Source organism: Zonotrichia albicollis, chromosome 22, assembly GCF_047830755.1.
Source record: "Zonotrichia albicollis isolate bZonAlb1 chromosome 22, bZonAlb1.hap1, whole genome shotgun sequence".
Classification (NCBI taxonomy): domain Eukaryota; kingdom Metazoa; phylum Chordata; class Aves; order Passeriformes; family Passerellidae; genus Zonotrichia; species Zonotrichia albicollis.
In genome coordinates, this window is record NC_133840.1 from 5160634 (window position 1) to 5172301 (window position 11668).

At 49.2% G+C, this 11668-nt stretch overlaps 1 protein-coding gene across 4 annotated transcripts in view; it reads left to right on the forward strand.

Moving 5' to 3' along the window:
- Positions 1-11668, forward strand: part of MYO1C (myosin IC) — a 52594-nt gene that overhangs the window by 38324 nt on the left and 2602 nt on the right. For all 4 annotated transcript variants that reach the window (XM_074557308.1, XM_074557310.1, XM_074557311.1 and 1 more), the window contains 24 exons: positions 164-277; positions 740-811; positions 1026-1149; positions 1375-1453; positions 2062-2167; positions 2472-2552; positions 2897-2988; positions 3526-3620; positions 3752-3798; positions 4034-4114; positions 4265-4370; positions 4800-4917; positions 5839-5952; positions 6116-6192; positions 6301-6369; positions 6621-6705; positions 6902-7061; positions 8420-8503; positions 9428-9521; positions 9631-9686; positions 10085-10220; positions 10689-10759; positions 11005-11102; positions 11265-11364. In XM_074557308.1, coding sequence (XP_074413409.1) covers positions 164-277; positions 740-811; positions 1026-1149; positions 1375-1453; positions 2062-2167; positions 2472-2552; positions 2897-2988; positions 3526-3620; positions 3752-3798; positions 4034-4114; positions 4265-4370; positions 4800-4917; positions 5839-5952; positions 6116-6192; positions 6301-6369; positions 6621-6705; positions 6902-7061; positions 8420-8503; positions 9428-9521; positions 9631-9686; positions 10085-10220; positions 10689-10759; positions 11005-11102; positions 11265-11364 — 2259 coding nt within the window. The remainder of the gene's footprint in view (positions 1-163; positions 278-739; positions 812-1025; positions 1150-1374; positions 1454-2061; positions 2168-2471; positions 2553-2896; positions 2989-3525; positions 3621-3751; positions 3799-4033; positions 4115-4264; positions 4371-4799; positions 4918-5838; positions 5953-6115; positions 6193-6300; positions 6370-6620; positions 6706-6901; positions 7062-8419; positions 8504-9427; positions 9522-9630; positions 9687-10084; positions 10221-10688; positions 10760-11004; positions 11103-11264; positions 11365-11668) is intronic.

Sequence of the window (11668 nt, forward strand, 5' to 3'; positions counted from 1 at the left end):
AGGATTTCTGATTGAAATCAGTGAATCAAATCAGAGTGAATGTATTCCCCACAAAAATCCTAAAAATATTTACAAAATGCTCTCCTAAAAAGTGAATTAACACAAAAACCTTGCTGTGTGTTCATTCCATCATCCTGATCTCTGCCTGTTGCTCCCATGGCAGGATTTGCTGAGCATTGTGGCCAGTGTCCTGCACCTGGGGAATGTCCAGTTTGCTGCTGATGAGCAGGGGAATGCTCAGGTCACTACAGAGAATCAGATTAAATACCTGGCCAGGGTGAGTATCACCAGTGAGGGAGATACTACAGGAAAGGTCAGTTGTAGAGGATTCCTTACTTTGAGAATAATATCATCATATAGTTTTAGACTATGATTTAGAAAGTCTCATAAATTTAATAAAAAACCTAAATAGAATGGAAACATTATCATCAAACCCATTTAATGGATAACTTCTCTATTTACCACCTGACCACCCTTGCCTTGAGGTTTCCACCTTGGGGCAGTGAGGTAGGAAGAGAATCTGGAAAAGAGTTTTAAAGCAAGAACAACCTCAGTGCCTTTGCTTGGTCACTTCCTTCCATTTGTTAGCTGAAATCCCTGCCAGAAAGGAGGGAAGGGAGGGATTGATGCTGCAGAGTTGTTCAGTGTGAGTGGGAAATAAAGGGTTGTTTCACTGGGTTGGGATTTTAGGAAAATGGAATGTACAACTCCATAAATTAACTGAATATCCTGCATGCAGCTGCTGGCAGTGGATGGCTCAGTTCTTCGGGATGCCCTGATCCACAAGAAGATCATAGCAAAAGGGGAGGAGGTAAGAGCAGATCCTGGGGGTTTGGGAGGCAAAGGGGATTCAGTGAATCAGCTCCCCCATCACCTCTCAGGGGGTTGGCACTGCAGGGATCCCGCTGGTGATGCTCCAGCCACCAGCAGGGTGATTTTGTGTGGCTGTTCAGTGATGATGAGGCAGGAAAAGGGGGGATCCCTTGGTTTGGAGGTGCTGAGTGCTTTGCTCTGCTCTGTTGCAGCTGGTGAGCCCCCTGAACCTGGAGCAGGCAGCCTATGCCCGGGATGCCCTCGCCAAGGCCGTCTACGGCCGCACCTTCTCCTGGCTGGTCAGCAAGGTCAACAAATCCCTGGCTTACAAGGCAAGTGAACCCTCTGCTTGTCGAGATCCAGCCAAACATTACAGCAACTTCCAGATCTTTCAGCCTCAAAGCACGTTCCATGCTTTTAGTAATTTCTAAATTAATTTTTTATTAATCTAATCCCAGTCAGCGCTGGGATTTGATGATGAAGATCCAGGGGTGGATCATAGCTGTGAGCAAATACCTCATTTGTTTTACCTACATTTGTTTTCTGCTCTGTTGCAGGAAGAGAAGTTTCCAGGCTGGAGAAGTACAACAGTTCTAGGATTGCTGGACATCTATGGGTTTGAGGTTTTCCAGCACAACAGGTTTGTTTTGATAAATTCTGAGGTACATTGTTCAGTTTATGGTGTTTTCACAAGGCTTTATTCCATTTCTTAGTAAAAGAGGTGGCATTTAAATGTCAGGACATCAAGTGAAAAACTGCTAATCACAGGGCTTCTAACACTTAAAATATCCAGCTAATAATTAGCATTTACAGCTATTAATGGTGCTGGTGTTTTAAATAAACTGTTGGTTTTGGGATGTATTCCTGCCTTACCTGGAGCTGTGCCTTTGTGCAGCTCTCCAGCCCAGAGTGGCTCTTGTGGCATCTTCCCATGGTGGTGACAAACCAGGGATGGGACTGGCACAGCCTGGGACCTCCCTGGCAGGTAGCACTGACTCAAATTTGCAGTGTTATTGGGCCTTTATTCAGGTTTTTGTGTTCCTCCATGTTCCATCCTTCATGTCCATTTTTCCCTCCTTCTGGAACTCTTTGAGTTTCCCTAAATAATCAATTTACTAAATGCATGCAGTCTGTAAATAAACACTTCACACAAATCTCTTTCTCTCGATTCACTGTATCCCTGCTGCTCCCACTGTTTGTACCCCCTTCTGTACAAACTGTGATTATTTTTCTGCTTTTTCTTTGCAGCTTTGAGCAGTTTTGTATTAATTATTGCAATGAAAAGCTGCAGCAGCTCTTCATAGAGCTGACCCTGAAGTCAGAGCAGGAGGAGTACGAGTCCGAGGGCATCGCGGTAAGAGCCCAAACCCCCTCCCTGTCCTTGCAGAGATCCTGCCACCAGCTCCAAACCAAGGGAATAAAGAACTTTCCTTTTTCCCTTCTTTTGGAAACCCTGGTAACTGTGTGAGACAGCTGGAAGTGAGTAATGCCATCCCAAGCTTTTAATAAAGGCAGTGTTAGGAAAACAAATGTGATGAGTGAAAAGGCTTTGACAGAAAGATTGTTTCAATCAGGTGTTCTCTGAAGTGTTCTGAAATTTACATTTCTTTTCCAGTCTAGAGCTGTTTTCACCTAAGTGTGATTTCTTGTCTTTGCAGTGGGAACCAGTTCAGTATTTCAATAACAAAATAATTTGTGATTTGGTGGAAGAGAAATTCAAAGGCATCATTTCTATTTTGGTGAGTTGAAAACATCTTTCTGAATGAAAAATTTTGAGCAGTGTAGTGGAAAACAAGGAGGAAAATGTGGAAAAAAATCAGTTTATGTTGGAAGTGTTTGAGTAGGTGGGAAGAGCAATAATGCACTGAATAGTGACACCAATAGAAGTATTGCATTTCCTCCATGTGCTCTGGGGAAAGCAGCTCCCAATCCAGGCAGTCTGGAAGGAGGGAAATATTTTCCTTTTCAGCTCAAGAATTCTTCATTTACTGAGCTAAAAGTTGTTTATCTGTGGAAAGGCCAGACTGGAGGAGAGTTTCAGTGAGGCAGAGCCCAGAAATGCCTGGAATTTGTATGTTTGTAGGATGAGGAGTGTCTGAGACCTGGGGATGCCACAGACACGACGTTCTTGGAGAAACTGGAGGAGACTGTGAAGAACCACCCTCATTTTCTCACGTGAGTGTTCCCTCAGCTGAGGGATCCCTGTGTGTGAATAACATCCTCACTGTGCTGGGTCCCACATAAAAGATGATAATTCTCTTTTACAGAGAGCTTTGATTGATATTTAAGATAATATAAAATAGGTTGTCAACACAAAATGCTTGACTGAGCTTCAGAATGCAATAGGAGCAACAAAACTCTTGTTACTGACTCACCTCTCACTCTGCAGATTGTTTACTTCAGTTTTGGAGCTCCAAAAGTCTGTTTATTCTGAATGTTCTGCTTTTGTTCTGAATGCTCAGTTTAGGATGTGCACACAGAACCACTCTGCAGGGAACACTGAAATTCCCCTTTTAGTTAAATATAAATTCATTTAATGACACTTCTGTGATGTCCTGGTTGATAACTTCATTTACCTGAAAATCCCCAAGTCCAGTCTGCATTCCTTGCTCGCTGCTGCACAGTCCTGCTCCAGGGCTGAATGTCTTGGTGCTTTTTGGAGTGAATCCTGCAGGATTTTGTTTCTCCTGAAGGTTTTTGCTCCCTCCCCAGGCACAAACTCGCTGACCAGAAGACGCGCAAGTCGCTGGGGCGGGAGGAGTTCCGGCTCTCGCACTATGCTGGGGATGTCACCTACAGTGTTGCAGGTAACCATAAAAACAAAAATCTGGGCCTTAAATACATCCCCACCTCATTTATCAACCAGATTAATTTCAAATCTCAAATCCCTGCCTTGAAGTCCCAGTGGAACAGCCTGAGTGGTTTGTTTATCTTGCAGGTTTTCTAGATAAAAACAACGACCTTCTATTCCGGAACCTGAAGGAGGTGAGTGTGCAGAGAGGAGGTTCCAGGACAGAATGAGGAGTTGGGTTTCAAATGAGGTGGCACCTGAGGGAAAGGATTCCTCCAGACTCCACCTGGAGGCTCTGTGTCCACAGGGCTGTGCTCTGAAAAGGCACATTGAGATTCCACTGTTCATTTTGTTATTGTAAATAGTTTTGTCCTCAGGTTTCTCTGGTAGTTCTCTGTACTTCATCTCTGAAAACATCTCTCTCTGCAGACCATGTGCAACTCAGAGAACCCCATCATAAACCAGTGCTTTGATAGGACAGAGCTGACAGACAAAAAGAGACCTGAAACGGTGAGAACTCAAGAGCTGGAGGGGGCTGTGGCTTTTTTGGAACATGAACTCTGACATGATCTGAATGCAAACCCCTCACATTGTGTTCTGCTGCTTTGTAGCCAGCTCCAAGTCATCCCTTCATGTGCAGTTTTCTTTTTTTTCTTCTAGGCAGCAACTCAGTTCAAAAACAGCCTCTCCAAACTCATGGAAATCCTGATGTCCAAAGAACCCTCCTACATTCGCTGCATGAAACCCAACGATGCCAAACAGGCTGGTATGGCCCTGGGACAGAGGCAGAGCTGCAGCCCAGCCAGGGAGGCACAGAAAGGAGCCAAAGGAAGATTTTGGGGTCACTTTGGGGCTGGGCCTGAGCTTCTGCAGGGAGGGGGTGGCAGTGCCAGCAGCCAGGAATCACAGTGCTCTTGGGGAGGGGAAGGTGGTGATTAAAGTCAGTTATAATGACCTTATTCTACCTCAGATTTGGTTCCTCTATGCCTAAAAAATCCCAAAGGAAAACTTCATTCTGGAGCTAAATATAAATAATTAAAAAGGGATGGGATGGGGAAAGGCAGGAGACACAAAACTGTATGGGACTTGTGCTGTGAGGATTCATTGGAGTTTAAAGATAATCCTGTGAGATAGAAGCAGAGCTGACCATTGCCCTGGCACTGATGGTGTTTGTCCCTTTCCATGCCCTGCCCAGAGCGGTTTGATGAAGTCCTGATCCGGCACCAGGTGAAGTACCTGGGGCTGATGGAGAATCTCCGCGTGCGCAGGGCCGGCTTCGCCTACCGCAGGAAGTACGAGGTGTTCCTGCAGAGGTGAGGCTGCTCGGCAGTTCTGCCTCGTCCCTCTCCTCTCCCTCTCCTCTCCCTCTCCTCTCCCCTCCCTCTCCTCTCCCTCTCCTCTCCCTCTCCTCTCCCTCTCCTCTCCCTCTCCTCTCCCTCTCCTCTCCCTCTCCTCTCCCTCTCCTCTCCCTCTCCTCTCCCTCTCCTCTCCCTCTCCTCTCCCTCTCCTCTCCCCTCCTCTCCCCTCCTCTCCCCTCCTCTCCCCTCCTCTCCTCTCCTCTCCTCTCCTCTCCTCTCCTCTCCTCTCCTCTCCTCTCCTCTCCTCTCCTCTCCTCTCCTCTCCTCTCCTCTCCTCTCCTCTCCTCTCCTCTCCTCTCCTCTCCTCTCCTCTCCTCTCCTCTCCTCTCCTCTCCTCTCCTCTCCTCTCCTCTCCTCTCCTCTCCTCTCCTCTCCTCTCCTCTCCTCTCCTCTCCTCTCCTCTCCTCTCCTCTCCTCTCCTCTCCTCTCCTCTCCTCTCCTCTCCTCTCCTCTCCTCTCCTCTCCTCTCCTCTCCTCTCCTCTCCTCTCCTCTCCTCTCCTCTCCCCTCCCCTCCCCTCCCCTCCCCTCCCCTCCCCTCCCCTCCCCTCCCCTCCCTCCCCTCCCTCTCCCTCTCCCTCTCCCTCTCCCTCTCCCTCTCCCTCTCCCCTCTCCCTCCCCTCCCCTCCTCTCCTCTCCTCTCCTCTCCTCTCCTCTCCTCTCCTCTCCTCTCCTCTCCTCTCCTCTCCTCTCCCCTCCCCTCCCCTCCCCTCCCCTCCCTCCCCTCCCCTCCCCTCCCCTCCCCTCTCCTCTCCACAGCACAGGGGCAGCTTTACCACGTACAGTGTGGGAAACTTGTGCTCCCTCCCTTCCCTTGCCCCCTCTCCCTCCTTGCCTTGCACTTCTCTCCCCAAGATCTCCTCTCCTGCCAATTGCAGGTACAAATCGCTGTGTCCAGAGACGTGGCCCACGTGGGATGGGCGGCCCCACGATGGGGTGGCTGTGCTGGTCAAGCACCTCGGCTACAAACCAGAAGAATACAAAATGGGACGGTCAGTTCTGTGTTCTCAGTTTGAGGTTATGAATCATTGCATGTCCCTGCTGTCCCTTTGAAATGAAGCTTCTCTAGATAATGGGGGAGGGAAAGATTACAGAGCCCAAAGGGGATGCCAAAAGCAAGTTGCTCCAAATGTAATTCTGCATTTTTATTTCCAGAACAAAGATTTTTATCCGTTTTCCCAAGACCTTGTTTGCCACAGAAGATGCTCTGGAAGTGAGGAAACAGAGTCTGGGTGAGGCACTCACACTTGCAGTAGATTTCTATTTTAAAAAGCTGAATTTTTTTCTGCCCAAATGTGCTTGGTCACAGTTGCAAATTGCTGCTTTTCTTGCAATTCCAGCCACAAAAATGCAGGCGACGTGGAGAGGATTCTACCGCCGGAAGAAATTCCTGACCATGAAACGCTCAGGTATGAGAGACAGAGGAGGGAGAGATGTTCCCCCAGCAGCTCCCACAGCAATTCCCATCCTTTTCCTGACATTTATCCCATGTATCATATCATTAAAAATCCATATTCTTGCCCCCATGCCCTACTGAAAGCTGGTTATTCCCAGAGTGGGTTTTCCTGAGCATTTTTGGTGCCAGTTTTGTGAGTTTTGTGTGGAGTCAGTTTGGGGATGAAGGAGCTCCCTTAATGCAAAATCTTTGTGTTGTTTTTAGCCATCACCATCCAGTCCTGGTGGAGGGGAACCCTGGGACGCCGAAAAGCTGCCAAGAGGAAATGGGCAGTGGAGACAATCAGGAGGTGTGTGAAGAGCAGCCCAAGCCCTCAAACATCACACTCCTTAACAATAAGATCCTAAAAATAAACTTTCTTGTCACTGCAGAGTTTTTTTAAAATAAATTACAACTATTAAATCAAGCCCAGGAAACAGAACCTTGAAATACCACTAATTTGGATGAGTTTTTAAATTTCCTAACAGTATTTTCCACTCCCACAGGTTCATTAAAGGCTTCATCTACCGGAACCACCCGCGGTGCCCAGAGAACGAGTATTTCCTGGATTACATCCGATTCTCCTTCCTCATGAACCTCAAGAGGAACTTACCAAAAAATGTCTTGGACAAATCGTGGCCAACTCCTCCCCCATCGCTCTGTGAGGTGGGAATGAGCCCTGGGATGTGGGAGGGGAATCCAGGCCTAGAGGATTGCAACACCGTTTCCTCCTGGGCTTCTCATCCATTTCTGAACTTCAATTTTTCTCTTAACAAATTCAGTGCCCTCTGTTGCTGTTATTATTCTGCATCTGCCTGAATTGCTTTATCTGCTCAAAACAAAATATTGCAGTAATCCCAGTTACCTCATCCAAAGAATAGTTTGGATTGAAGGTACAGCTGGAAGGAAGGAAGGGCAGCAGGGCAGAGAGGAGGGACCCTGGTGTTGATTCCCCATTCTAAAGCAGCTGGAGAAGTCCCAGGGCAAACTCTCATAGAGAAAGGCAAAAAATCAACTACTTATTATTTAATTCTTGGTCAGGAAACAGCTTTTTAAGCCAGCAGTGAATTTTCTGCAGTTGCTGCTGCTCTGTTGGGTTTGTCAGTGGTTCTGGATGTGTCCTGGTGGGTTTGTGCCTGGCTCTGGCCTGTTGGGTTTTTGTCCCTGTTGGGTTTGCCCCTCTCAGATTTCACCCTCTTGGGTTTGTCAGTGCTCTGGGCTGTTGAGTTTGTCCCTGTGGGTTTGTGAGTGGTTCTGGGCTGTTTGGTTTCTCTCCCTGTGGGTTTCCCCTGGTTTTGGGCTGTTGGATGTTTGTCCCTGTGGTCTGTGAGTGGTTCTGAGCACTTGGATGTGTCTCTGTTGGATTCTCCCTGGTTTTGGGCTGTTGGGTGTTTGTCCCTGTGGCTTTGTCAGAGGTTCTGGGCTGTTTGGTTTCTGTCCCTGTGGGTTTCCCCTGGTCTGGGCTGTTGGGTGTTTGTCCCTGTTGGATTTGTCCCTGGCTCTGGGCTGTTGGGGTTCTGTCCCTGTGGGTTTGTCAGAGGTTCTGGGCTGTTTGGTTTCTGTCCCTGTGGGTTTCCCCTGGTTTTGGGCTGTTGGGTGTTTGTCCCTGTGGCTTTGTCAGAGGTTCTGGGCTGCTGGGTTTCTATCCCTATGGGTTTGTCCCTGGTCTGGGCTGTTGGGTGTTTGTCCCTGTGGATTTGTCAGTGGCTCTGGGCTGTTTGGTTTCTGTCCCTGTGGGTTTGTCCCCAGCTCTGGGCTGCTGGGTTTCTCTCCCTGTGGGTTTGTCAGAGGTTCTGGGCTGTTGGGTGTTTGTCCCTGTGCGTTTCCCCTGGTTTTGGGCTGTTGGGTGTTTGTCCCTGTGGCTTTGTCAGAGGTTCTGGGCTGTTGGGGTTCTGTCCCTGTGGCTTTGTCAGAGGTTCTGGGCTGCTGGGTTTCTATTCCTATGGGTTTGTCCCTGGTTTGGGCTGTTGGGTGTTTGTCCCTGTGGGTTTGTCCCAGCTCTGACCACCCCCTGTTCCCCGCAGGCGTCGCAGCTCCTGCGCAGGCTCTGCATGCAGAACATGGTCTGGACCTACTGCAAGAGGATCAGTCCTGAGTGGAAGCAGCAGGTACAGGAACCTCTGCAGGGCTCCCTGACCTGCCCAGGGCAGAACCCAAGGGAGGGGAGCAGGGGAGCAGTGGCAGGGGAGGGCTGGGAATTTCTGCTTTCTGGGTGTCACTGCTCTGGGGTTAGGTCAGACACACAACACTAAAAGCTGGAATGTGCACAGAAGAGACCCCATTCTATACATATTTCAATAGGTGCTATTTAAACAGGCTGTGGAGCCAAGCCCCCAGATAATTTCTCTATTGAAAAGCCTTGCTACTCTGCCCATGGAAGCTAAAAATATAAGAAGCTGCATTATTCTGCCTGTACCATGTAAAGCAGAGAGTAAGAATCCTGCAGACACAAACCCAGTCATTTTCTAAACAGAGAAGTTACAGGAACCATTTCAGCTGCTCTGTTGTAGCTAAAAAGAATAAAAATTATACTGAGATTTGATTCATCTCATGGAAAGGTAGGGGGAGGGAAAAAAAAGCTCAGTAAAGAGATAGAACAGGAGCTGTTGGCTATAACTGCCATGAAGGTTTTTCCCTGCTCCCTCTCTCACCTCCTGCAGTGCATGGACACCTGCAATGAGGCTGAGCCTGTGATTAGGGACATGGGATTAACTCAGCTCAGCAGCTGCTTTCCCCCAGCAGACCAGACTCACTGATAAGGAGCCACTTTTATCCCCATTTTCCCTGTAAATCACCCCAGATGCCTTGTCCTGTGTCACAGGAGGGATTTCCCACTTTCCCAGCCCCTGGTTTGTTCTTGGGGCAAAGGAGCCCAGGGCTGTCACTGACAGGGGCTGAAAGTTTAGGGTGACTCCTCATCCAATTATGACTGCTAATAAAACCACAAAGGGAACATCTCTTCTAACACAGACGTATCTTTTTAATGAGGAAAATTTTTCTACTAAATAAGAACACTTCTTTTGTCCTTGCAGTTGGAACAAAAAGTAATTGCCAGTGAGATATTCAAGGGTAAAAAAGACAATTATCCTCAGAGTGTTCCCAGGCTCTTCATCAACACTCGACTGGGTGAGTGGGGGTTGCCAAGTGTAACAGGGGGAGGGAAGGGGGGGATTAATGAACTCTTTCCTTGCTGGAAATTCCTTTCTGACCCCCCACCTCTTTGGTTTTAATACAGGTAGAGAAGAAATAAATGCTAAAGTCCTCCAAGCATTAGAAAATGAAGCACTTAAGGTGAGAGATGTCAAGCTTTTGTCAAGCTCCCAGTTATTCAGCAGAAGGGCAAATTAGATTTCTGGAGAAAGTACAGCAAGAATTTTATATTAAGCTTGTAATACTTTTGAGGGCAGTCTGGGAAGAGTTGATGGATTAGAAAGTGGAGATTTGGGCAGTTTAATGATGGCAGTTAAGAATTGAATGGGAATTGAATGGGTTAGAGCTGGAGGGGAAGGGGGAAAAGCCCCTTGGGTGTCCCAGTCCCCAGGCAGGGCAGGCACCAGAGCTGCTCTGGGGCAGGGAGGAGGTTCTGGCACAGAGAATTTCTGCATTCCTGGTTAGCCAAGGCCTGGCTGGTGCCTGCTGGGGGCTGGCAGTGCCCAGGGGGGCCCTGGCCCTGCTCACTCGTGTTTCAGTATGCAGTGCCCGTGGTCAAGTACGACAGGAAGGGCTACAAGGCGAGGGCCCGGCAGCTGCTGCTCACCCACAGCTCGGCCATCGTGGTGGAGGAGTCCAAGATCAAGCAGCGCATTGACTACTGCAACCTGACAGGTGGGGATGGCACAGGCTGGCCTGGGCACCCCCCACCCTGCTCCTCAGCACTACACACTCCACTTTGTCTTTGTCCTGGACAAGAATGGGCTGAGCTGATCCTGGCAAGCACTTTAGTATCTTGGAATTGCGTTTTTCTAAAATGAAGCTCCATAAATGTCACCAAAATGACTCAAATTAGTCTCCTTTCAGCCCTGCCCCTCATCAGTGATTTCCCAGTTGCAGGGCCTGCCCATGGGGGAGCTGCACCATTCCTGCACTGCAGCTCCCTGAGCCACTGCTGCAGCTTTTGGCCCTTGGAATATCTGACTGGGGGGGAAACTGCTGACCCTGCTCAGTGGGCCCTGGCTATCCCCTCAGCCCCCTGCAGCCCCCCAGTGGGCTGGGTGGAACAGTTGCTGCACTCCTGAGAGGCTGGGAGCCCTCCCCAGCTCCTGGCAGTGCTGTGACACTCCCATCTCTCCCCAGGCATCTCTGTCAGCAGCCTGAGTGACAACTTGTTTGTGCTGCACGTGCACTGTGAGGACAACAAGCAGAAGGTACTGGGGGCTCATCCCTCCCTCCTCCAGGGAGCACATCCAGCTGGGAGCAGGGGGTGACAAAGGGACAGGGCTGTGACTTTGTGCCAGCCCTTTCACTGCTATTTCCCTGTGTTCTCAGCCGGGGCTCAGCAGTGCTCGTTTGCCCCGTCTGGTGCTGTCCCTGTCCCCTGTCCCTTCCAGCAGTTTAGTTTTGGTGCAGTGACACCAAAGCCATGATCCTAAAGCATGGATTCCCCTCCCAGGGTGATGTTGTCCTGCAGAGTGACCACGTGATTGAGACACTGACAAAAACAGCAATTCTGGCCAACAAAATCAACAATGTCAACATCAACCAGGGCAGGTGAGTGACACCAGGGCCCTGCTTCTTCCTGTACCCACCCAAATGTACCCAATCCACCCCAGCCAAGGCTCCAGAGCACATCTGCTGCAGCTCTGTTAGCACCCAGCTCCTGGGAAGTCCCACACCCTCACCAGGGCTGTTGTCACCCTCTGCTCCTCACAGCATAAAGTTCACAGTGGGACAAGGCAAAGAAGGGATCATCGACTTCATCTCGGGCTCGGAGCTGCTCATAGCCAAAGCCAAGAACGGGCATCTGACAGTGGTGAGTGTGGGCTGGGGATCACTCACCCTGGATCCAAGCAGCTCTGGGGCCTGGGACACAGCCAGGGGATGTTCCTGCCCTGCTATCCCAGCCTTTCCCCTACTTGGAGCTGGGCACAGGGCTCCTGCTGCCAAACTCACACTCAGCAAGGGACTGTCCTCACTTTTTATTTCCACCCCCTAAGATTCATTTGCTTCATAGCAAATCAAATTTTAGATACATTTAAAAACTCAAACAAAATCCTCTCCCTTTCTCAGCTTGTTTGTGGTGATCCTGACAGTCAGATCAGCCCCACAGCTGATTT